This window comes from Pygocentrus nattereri, chromosome 24 (genome assembly GCF_015220715.1).
Source record: "Pygocentrus nattereri isolate fPygNat1 chromosome 24, fPygNat1.pri, whole genome shotgun sequence".
Taxonomy (NCBI): domain Eukaryota; kingdom Metazoa; phylum Chordata; class Actinopteri; order Characiformes; family Serrasalmidae; genus Pygocentrus; species Pygocentrus nattereri.
The window spans coordinates 20,020,999-20,032,154 of NC_051234.1; the positions used below are offsets into that span (position 1 = coordinate 20,020,999).

The 11,156-nt window shown below is 38.8% G+C and overlaps 1 protein-coding gene across 3 annotated transcripts; it reads right to left on the minus strand.

Moving 5' to 3' along the window:
- Positions 1–8,124, minus strand: klhl15 (kelch-like family member 15). 3 transcript variants are annotated; one of them, XM_017718246.2, is made up of 6 exons: positions 7,900–7,946; positions 5,373–5,460; positions 3,743–3,849; positions 2,799–2,934; positions 1,796–2,371; positions 1–1,280 (listed from the first exon to the last, which is right to left on the minus strand). In XM_017718246.2, exons 3-6 carry the CDS (start codon positions 3,760–3,762, stop codon positions 171–173), a joined length of 1,842 nt encoding a protein of 613 aa, XP_017573735.1. In that variant the 5' UTR covers positions 3,763–3,849; positions 5,373–5,460; positions 7,900–7,946; the 3' UTR covers positions 1–170. The 3 variants fall into 3 exon arrangements, with proteins under 3 accessions (XP_017573735.1, XP_017573726.1, XP_017573717.1); XM_017718237.2 differs by having other exon boundaries at positions 3,743–3,876; positions 7,900–7,919; XM_017718228.2 differs by lacking the exon at positions 3,743–3,849 and having other exon boundaries at positions 7,900–8,124.
- Between the last annotated feature and the right edge of the window lie 3,032 nt (positions 8,125–11,156).

Here is an 11,156-nt window from a genome sequence, read left to right on the forward strand (position 1 = left end):
TAAGACCTAAAAAGTATAGAGATTTTTTTTTTGTTTTCTTTTTGTTTGTTCTTAAATAAGCAACTGGCCTACTGTTTTTTTTTTTTAAAAGCTTCAGTATTTTAGGACTATTTTCACATCTGTAAACGTTTTTTTGCCCCTTAACCTTCACGGAGTTGCAAAACACACCCTCAGCTGCAGCGCCGAACATGTTCCAGAACATACTCTGGAAAGTGCAAGCTGCACACCTGCAAGCCGTCCAGTTTGCAAGGCATTCGGGGATATTCGTCCTCCTTCCACTTGTTCTCCTCAGGATCAAAGGTCAGTATAGAGTCGCTGTAATGGCCGTTGTAGCAAAGTCCACCCAGCACCATGATCTGCTTGTCCAAGACTGCCACACCGTGTCCACTTCGGCCAATAGGCATGGATGCCAGGATGGTCCACTCGTCCGTTTCTGGATTATAAACTTCTGTGGATGGACAACCCTGCGACTCGAAAGATGCACGAAGGATGACGCACACTCCGCCAAAAACGTAAAGCTTCCCATTGTGGGAGATCATTTTGTGGAAGCAGCGGGCATAGTTCATCTTTGACTTGTTTTCCCAGCAGTTGGTGAGAATGGGGGTTCGACGCGTGCGATGCTCAGACGCACCCTCACGCCCAGGATCGAAAACGCACACCTGCTTGGAGGTGGAGGACGAGGTGATGCCTCCAGTGATGTAGAGTTTTCCGTTTAGCACCGTGCCTTCGTGACCGTACTTGTTGACCGGATACGGGTCAACAAATTCCCATTTATCCTCCGCAATGTCGTATCGCTCCGTGGAGTAAAACGTTTCGTCCCGCGTGCGGCCTGCCACAGCATAGATAAACTTTCCAATCACACCCACGGCAAATTCCGACCTCGGCACTGACATGTCAGCCATCCTGAGCCAGGAATTCTGTCTGGGATCATAGCGGTACACCTTCGAAGATGCATGGAACTCTCCATCCGGCCCAAGTTCCTCACCTCCCAACAGAAAAGCGAAGTTGTTGACGATGGCCAAGCAGTCAGGCCGAAGTGGCACCTGCGGACCCTCCAGCTCCCACCACACTTTTGGACGGTGCAGAAGCAGGATCTTGCTGTTGACCATGCTGTGGCCGATCATACCCCGAAACACGGCCGTCTGTGGCCTCACCGAGCGAATCCGGTTAGCCTTGGTGTCAGCCAGCGGCTGCTCGTTCACAGCGTGGAAGTAGTTGAGGGCCTGGTCCACTTCCTGCCTCAATTGACGGGAATAACGATAAAACTCAGAGGTCTTCACCTGCAGTGACACAAATTAAAAAATGATTAATATATAGATGCACTGACATGGGAATTGTGGACCAATGTCAATATACATATGATGTATTTGTCATGTACCTATCAGTCAATACATAAACATTTATGAAATGTAGAAAGTGGGACTATATCAACCTTTATTTATGATGGAACATTTATTTCTGTAAGGTAATAGACAAAGTTATAATACAGTGCAGATTTTTTTAGCAGAGTGACCCAGTGTCACAAACATTCTTAAATATAATCACATTACAAATACAGAATTTAATTAAAACAAACAAACTTGCCAAAGCAATGTCAACCCAAGTCTCAAACATGAACAAAATAATCTTACATAATTTTTTTTTTTTTTTTAATAAGAGAAGATATTACCGACAACAACGGCAACAGCAATCAGGCACATGGACAAAACAGTAACAATTAGCTTAAAAAAATAATTGGGCCTTTGAGGCTTAATTTTTTAAATAAATAATAAAAAACACCACTTGACATGTTCACCTTTTCAAACACTTGTGTCGGGGTCATGAGGCAGAAGCGCAGGTTCTGCACCACAGCATCCGTGTGCCTCCAGCGGCGGCGGTCATGCCGGAGCCAAGCCTGCACGGCCTCGTACAGCTCTATCTCGGGGAACCGGCTCAGCTGGTCGCTGTCCAGATATGCCATCAGCTTCTCCAAGCTCAAGTAGGACAGGAAGTCAGGCCGGGCCATCAGCGGGACGAAGTTCTCCAGCAGAAAGGCATCCAGCTGCTCCTGCACACCTTCAACGCCTACACTGAAGTCGTCCAGCAATCGCATGACCTCAGCGCAGTTCTCTAGGCAGATCTTGGCCAGCAGGAAGGAGCAGCAGAATTCCACAGCCTCAGTTAGCTGAACATACATGGCAGCCTGCAGGATCTCCTGCACCGTGGGCATGCTCAGCTCCAGGGAGCCGTAGTACATGAAGCGGAGAACATGTCCGAAGCCAGCCGCGGTCAGCCCCTTCATGTGGATCTTGTCCTGGTCGCGTTCCCGCATGTCGGCCGTGAACATGACCCGGAAGTAGTCGCTCTGTGTGGCCAACAGGGCCTTGTGAGCCTAAAGATGAAAGAGTTTTCAATCAAAATTTCATGATGAATGGACCGATAGGAATGCTCTAAAATCACTTGGAATAAAATCTCTTTACACTAACTTACACTGAAAGGTAAGAACTTTTTTGCCTTCTCCTGTTAAGTTACTATGCTGGAGAAACAAAATAATGTACATAATGAGCTGATATGCGTTACTACACAAGTATAGTATTACACGATGATAACACTATACTGTACATGGGTCGTTGTTGGTAGACTCCTTATAATTTGTCTAAATCTGGATTTTTTTATAATCCATGCAGTTGCTCAGTGTTCTAGAAATACTGACCATACCCATCATATACACAGGAAAGAGAACTGAATTGAATCTGAATTATATCACTCTGTAATTCATTGTGATAACTATAAAGTATTATCATATTGCCCACTCCTACCTGGAAGTGGTGCTCTTCAATCAACAGTGTGACATCCAGCAGCAAGCGCTCCTCGTATAATGCCCGGAAGCCCGAGGACACGCTCCCATCATGCACCTGAGACAGGTACACCTCTACTTCCCCCGCCATCAGGCACCTGCAGCAACACAGCGACAAACACCTTTTGGAACATTTATAACATTTCAGACAAAACAAATCTCATAACATAGGAATGTAAAATATTTTATTTTGAAGGTTTCCAAAATAAAAGTCTCAGGCCAATACTGCCTATATTGTACTAAATCTGAATCACACTAAATAATCACACTGAATCAAATTGTGGCCAAAAGTGAGAATGGATTTGAATCATTTTACGACAGAGATTTACACTCCTACCAAAAAAGCAACGGCTTTGCATTCATATCAATAAATGAATGAGACACAGTGAATTTTGAAAAACAGGTGGAATTCCCTTTGAATTCATCCATATTACTGTAAGATAAAAGACTCACAAAACAAAGTAGGCAATAATAAAGTACAACCTCATATTCCTGGAGATCTACAAATATAAGCAAAAAGTTCAAACACCTCTGATTAATTGACGTTTGGATGATAAGTTAATACATCCAGAGAACAGACTTATATATGACATTTTTCTTCAGTGCACAACTGCTATATATTTGCTGATTTTAACATAATGGACATAATAAAACAAACTGTCCCATAAAATGTGACTTTGCATGGGTGAAATTTTGTTTTATTTTTTTGCCCACTATGTTAAATCCTGCAAACAAACGTTAATTGTGCACTACTGTTTTTTAAATAAATAAATAAAATTACAAGCTAGTTGCAACAGAAACTTTTGGAAGGACTTCAAGAACATTCACACCTCAGCACTTTGGCTTGTGTTGTTCAGAGCCGACTCTGCTTTGTCTCTCACCCATGCACACGCACTGCACACTCACCTCTGATTGGCCACGGGCATGTCACAGGAGGGTGTCCGAGCCAATCAGAGGACAGTGCCCCTTGTGTCCGCAGAGAAAAAAAACCTCTCTTTTCTGAAGGTATTCACCTGAACGACAAGTTGACAAATATGCACCTAAATGACAAAAATGGCCCAAACCATTACAATGATGTGAAACACAGAATTTATGATAGAATGAAAACTGCCAATTATGCTGCATCAACCAGGCCTACACTTTATTTCTCTTTTCACATACAGACATCCAAGAACACAATAAAAGCAGCTCTATTTAAATCTCTGAAAAATGTTCATAGGGACAATTAGCATAAAAGCAAAAGAGCTACATGCAGTAGTTACAGACAATGTTGTTTTATTTAAAGACTGTATTCAAAGTGTAATATTAATGAATGAACTAACATCACCCAGACACTGTATTTAGTATGAGCACAAACAAATAATCCAATATTTGTCAATATTTTCTGACTTTTTTGTGACTGATGATTTTAAGGAGCCGTCATTTTATATTTATACTTTAGATTTCAATATTAAACAACTTTTAGTTAAACAAGTTAAAAAGCTTTAGAGACAGATATGACAGACACACAGTATAAACTCAGTCTTAATAATATATAGTTGCATGCAAAAAGTTTCCTCCCCTGGTCAAATGCCATGTTCTGATTGTTGAAAATAAGTTAAAACATCTTTTACAAAGAACACTTCTGAAAATGTCAATTACCCAATTACTGTTTACTGGCTGAATTTAACATACTTGTAAAATAACACATAAAATGTGGCCAGGGCAAAAGTTATGGCACATTATATATTTTATTTTTTTCCAGTAAATAAACAGAAAATGTGTACACCGATTTGCAGGATAAAACGTCATAGTGAAGTAGAGAATGTTTTATTTTTTTAACATAGAAAAATCAACAAAATGTGATTTGTTGATAAAACTTTTGCATATGACTACAAATTGTGGCACTGGAGGAGGAGATACTCAGAATGTTTTGCGGTTTTGGTTTCTGTCAATAATTTTTCGTACTTTTCTTTTTTGTTATAGGGACCTTTTTTCCCCAAATTAAGATTCATCTTGAATTTAATTATTAAATAGAAAAAAAAAAGTTGTCCCAAAAACGAGAGTTTAAGTCTGTAGGTGGATCCTTATTTTAGCCACACCCCAGAATTGTATCGCAGAAACTGAGACTGCTAGATCCCACTGTTTTGAAATAAATGTGAAAGTGTGGTACACGAAGAATTTTCACTACCGAAATTCAATGTTCAGTCATTCGTTTTAATAAAATAAACATATTTAAAGTATAAGTTTGTTCAAAGCAAAAGGATTTTTGTCTAAACAATTCTGTTAACTGATCCATGTAACTGTAATGCTAAAGTATAAATCTATTTAATCTCCATAAATCTGTTTACATCCTAAACACAGTCACTGGGTGATGCATGCTGGATAACGACGTATTTAATGAAAGCAATTTATTAAGACTTTAATGAAATAAGTTTGAATGTAGTTGCTTGAAATGTATGGCAGTTTTATATACATAACTGAAAAAACTTTATTCTACTTAGAGAATATTATCTAAAAGTATAAGACATTTGAAACAAAATAAAAGTGATGGTACCTTTTGGCGGCCTCCTGGCCGGTCGGCGGCTTCACTGACAGCGTGCTGAGGGGCCGCTCACATTTCCTTTGCTTGTGCTTCCCCTGCTCTGAGGTATGAAAAGCACAAAGCGTTTATTACTTTGCCCACAAACCCACCCACAGATTTTATAAAGAGTTAAAAACCACACTGACACCTAATTAGTGGCCAGTGTTTACATAGAACTAAAAAGAGCATGCTGCATTAAAGAGCCCATATTCTACATTTTTCTTGTATCTTATTTATTTATCTGAGGTTCGCTTATGATATTTGCAGTGTTACCAAGAATCAACATAATTAATTTTTATGTAATCATTTTCCATCCTCTCTTCTTCCCTCAGACCTACAGTCTGTTTCTGTTACTCCCTCTTTAAAGGCTGATACATGCATGTCAATGTATGATATATATATATATATATATATATATATATATATATATATATATATATATATATATATATACACATATACATATGACCTCTGTCCTGACTGCACTGTACCCCATTAAAAAATAATTCCGTGTGAATGGGCAGGGCTAAAGTGATCTAGACTGAACAGACATATAAATGTCAACATTCAGGTGTGGTTTGCGACATCACAAAAACAACACATTCAAAACTTACTGTATTTGCTGATCAGCTGGACTGGAATGGATTGCAAAGTTAACAGTATGTTTTACTAGTTTAAAAAAGTTTGAATACAACATGAACATTTTTATGATAAAAAAAAAGCTAAATTTGGCTTTCCATGATACAGGCCCTTTTACGGTTTATCTGTACTCTCCATTTGTGGGAAATCTTATCCAAAAATATTGCACCAAACTATCAAACTCATGAGAACATCTTATTATAACCTCTCTATTACTGTTTAAAGCCAATATCCAGCAGCCAGGCTTTGACTTCATGCACACTGAAACGCAGGTAATGAGGTGATATTAAATACGCCCAAAACTCAAAAGACCAAAAAACTTAACACCTCACACTTTATTACAACCACCTGATTACTATGCAAAGCTCCAGTAATCAGGCTTTGAATGACCTTGTGCACATTATACTGAGAAGCAGTAGTTAGTTAAGTGACCCTTATTAGTCCCACAATGAGGATATTTCACCTCCGCTTTTTAACCAATCCGTGCAGTGAAGCACCACACACACACACACACACACACACACACACACTAGTGAATGCACACAAACTAGGGGGCAGTGAGCACACTTGCCCGAAGTGGTGGGCAGCCCTATCCAAGGCGCCCGAGAAGCAGTTGCGTGTTAAGTGCCTTTCTCAAGGGCACTTCAGACATGTACTCTTGGCTAAGGGGATCGAAACCGCGACCGGTCACAGGGCTGATTCCTTCATCTCCAGCCCATGACTGCCCCCAGGTAATGTTAAAGGGCCCATATCACGGAAAAAGAAATTTGCCTTTACTTTTTTGAGATGAACAACTTTGATGTAGCCTGTCAACAGAGTTAAAGTTTCAGACTGTACCATTCACTCTCCTGTCCATATAAAGACACCATGCTGCAAAAACACCCCCAATTTCAATCCACTGTTTTTGTGATATGATGAAAAACAGCACATTCAGGCTACGTATATCCATCCACCTATTCAGTCTACAGATGTTTACTGGTGCCCATTAACTCTGAAACTTTAAGGAGGTGTTTCAGCCTGCAGTGCTTTTTCAATGAGACAAAATGCGGGGCAGCCAATCAAAACAGAGCTAATTTCCATATAGCAGTCTTTAAGGGACAGCAAAAAAAGAACATCTTGTTTAAGGAACAGAGGTTGGAATTGGCACGTAAATAATAATAAAAAAAACCCCACATAAATGTTTTAAGTGGAAAAATCAGAAAATGGATAGGAGCCTTTTAAACACCTCCAAACGTCAAGGGAACACACAGCATTAACACATTCAGATGCACAGTTTATGACAAGTCCCTCCAATTCTATTCAAAACAAGAACTGATCAAACAAACATACACAGAAAAACAAATATGCACACTATATTATAACTATAACCCCTACATTATAAACCTAAAGGTTCAGTAAACAGGGTTTGACTCCAGTCATCAGTCATCTTCATATACTTTACATGTTTGGGCAAACACATGTAAACATAAAGAGAACAAATAAGCCAAACAAAATCAGATTCACGTTATACTTAGACTCGCGTTATTAATACTCCTTTATCAAAAGTCCACCGCTGACAGCTTCTTATTTGAAATTTCCGTTCCACCTTAAATAGTGCGGCAGCTACGTTCTGGTGCCTCAGGTGCCACAATGTAACCGCTACACCATTTAAGGTGGAGCGGAGAATTGGAATAAGAAGCCAACTTCAGCCTCGTCTTTGACTGACTTTATGCACCTCATACAGAAACGCAATGCGCGCATGTGATACCAAAGACCTGAAATGGGCCACAGACACCGGACTAGCCCCGCTGGCTGACCCTCTGGTGACCTGCCTGCCCTGAGAGACTGTGTTTTGTTTGAGATGTGTCTCCGGCTTCTTTACCTCGGCGGTGGGACTCCGCGCAGCCCCGCTTCGACCACGCAGCCCGGGGTCCCTCCGACATGGAGCGCCGCTCTGTCTCACACAGGCTCTGCCTGAACCCTCATCATCTCAGCTGACACTTTAGTCCGTGTGCGTCTCTAAACCAGGCTTATTTTCGGCTGGATTTCAACATTGTGTTTGCCTGCAGCCTTCACTGCCATCCTAGACGCCATGTTATGGTCTGCACTGACGTCATTTCCGGCAGCAGAAGCGGTCGGGCGGAACTGTAGGCGGTAAAGTGAGTGCAGGATTTAGCAACGATTTCTAGAGTTTCGGCGTCGAAATAACCAATTTCAGTGAATGGGAATGTGTGTTAGGGCTTCTTTGGGCTCCTTGGAAGGTGTCAATACATCGTTTTTGTTCGGTCGCTAGCGTTAGACCTGAGGGGCCCAGTTTGGGTCTTGCGGCTTGCAGTCCATCCAAGTTTGATCATTTCCCTTCGTTTCATTCCCACGACTAAAAGTATTAAAAGGTGCAACGCAGGGCCTCCTAGACAAATAAATAATAATAATAAATGACATACCGTGTTATCTGTTCACGGTATTTTTTTATACTGTTACTCAGGGTTGGGTGTAACAGCAAGTATGGCGAAAACATTCAGAACACAGAAACGAATCTGTTACTGTCCAAGTTACATTTTGAAGAGGCTGTGTTTAGAATACATTTACTTTACTGTATTCAGCATACATTTACCTTTTACTTTACATTTACTTTACTGTATTCAGCATACATTTACATTTTACTTTACTGTATTTAGCATACATTTACAATTTACTTTACATTTACTTTACTGTATTCAGCATACATTTACATTTAACTTTACATTTACTTTACTGTATTTAGCATACATTTAACTTTACATTTACTTTACTGTATTCAGCATACATTTACATTTTACTTTACATTTACTTTACTGTATTCAGCATACATTTACATTTAACTTTACATTTACTTTACTGTATTTAGCATACATTTAACTTTACATTTACTTTACTGTATTCAGCATACATTTACATTTTACTTTACATTTATTTTACTGTATTCAGCATACATTTACATTTACATTTTACTTTACAGTATTCGGCATACATTTACATTTTACTTTACATTTACTTTACTGTATTCAGCATACATTTGCATTTTACTTTACTGTATTCAGCATACATTTGCGTTTTACTTTGCATTTACTTTACTGTATTCAGCATACATTTACATTTACATTTTACTTTACTGTATTCAGCATACATTTACATTGTACTTTACATTTACTTTACTGTATTTAGCATACATTTACATTTTACTTTGCATTTACTTTACTGTATTCAGCATACATTTACATTTTACTTTACTGTATTCAGCATACATTTACATTGTACTTTGCATTTACTTTACTGTATTTAGCATACATTTACATTTTACTTTGCATTTACTTTACTGTATTTAGCATACATTTACATTTTACTTTACATTTACTTTACTGTATTTAGCATACATTTACATTTTACTTTACTGTATATAGCATGCATTTACATTTACCATGACCCTGAGGGAAAAGCGGCTTAGAAAATGGATGGACGGATAGATGAAATACCGTCAGTGCTTGTTCATGAACTGTTTTAGAATCAGCATTACAGCACAACAATTAGTTAGCAAACATGCTTTTTAGACGAGTTATTAATCAGTTATTAATCTCTGCATTACTGAGCTCATTGGAGAGATGATCAAACAAGCTATTTCCTCATGTGTGGATGTGTTTGCAAGGGATAAGTGGAGTTCTGGACTCCTGCTTAGGGGACTGAAGCAGGCAGTGAGAGAGTGAACAAAGAGTTAAGAATGTTTGGAAATTCATTTAAACGAGAAGTTATTTTTTTCATGAAACATTGTCTCAGACATCAGGCAGTGTATTCATAAACATTTAATGTCATAACATTCTGTGAGGGAGCTTTTAGAGGTTGACGTCTGGTTCTTATCACCACCACTGTGAACAATTCTGACTCTGTAAGTTTCTCTGGAGCAGAATATTTCGCACCAAACCACTCCGAATTACTGTGTTTACATCTTAACCATGTAAGTATACCAAAACAGTTATATTCCTCTTTAATAGTGAATGGGATATTTGATTATTTTCTGACAATTATGCCCTTAGTCAGGAGATGGAGGCAATAGTTAAGCTGCAACACTGACCTTAAGTACTGTAATCTCCCTTTTGTCTGAAATGTTGTAACCATCTAACTATTAGGGGCTATACGTAATAAAAAAACAACAAAACAATATTGTATATATAAATAGAGGGTAACCTGCACCTACTAGCCTACGGAGAAACCGGACAGATAATAGTCTGAAATAACATTAACACATTCTACAGCAAAGAGACATGAATTGAGCACTCCAACATACCCATGTGTCAAAAAAAGCCAAAGTGTATTAAATGTGATTTACCAGACACACAAAGAACCAACAAATACAAAAATTGTCCCAGATCCTTTTTTCTTCAGAAAATGAAGTCCTTGAGTCCAGCTTTACAACTGTACAAATAAGCTTTAAAATACGGAACGGTCTCACTGGTTTTGATCCGGGAATGCCATGCCAAAAATGCCACCTTCTTCACCCAAAATAAAAAAAAAATGTGACCATGGTTGTTACAATGTAATTGTAAATTAACTGAAATGTAAAAATATTTTGTGTTATTTTAAGCACCTTTAAAAAAATAAAGGCCATGAAATGAAGCATATTGTGATAGTATTCATAATCTAGCTATCAACTGTCTAGCAAAGATTTTCTGAGAGATCTGCTTGCACTTTAAATGATTATAAACCTCTCTCATGTCACTAGACTTTAACAGAGTGAACTGCTGCTCATTTCAGGAGGTTTCAAATGAGCCTCTAAACTCACTTGATCCACTTGAACACAACGGTATAGCTTTCGTTTATTGGTTACTCCACTCACAGCTGTCTTGGGTTATCTCCTGCAAGACCACAGTTCCATTTGAGGCCAATTTTCAGAAAGTTCCAATGTATTTATTTATTTTTTTAGCATGGCCTCATCTAACTCCATCTGCTCAGGTGCAAGAGGTTCTCCAGAGACGTCTTGCATCTCCAGAGACCACGCCTGTGCAGCTAAACTAGGAGACTGCAGATGTGGGAGATCACAAAAACAACATTTTAGATTTGTCAAAACCTGACTTACACTATCACAACAAATATACCTTTTAGATGACC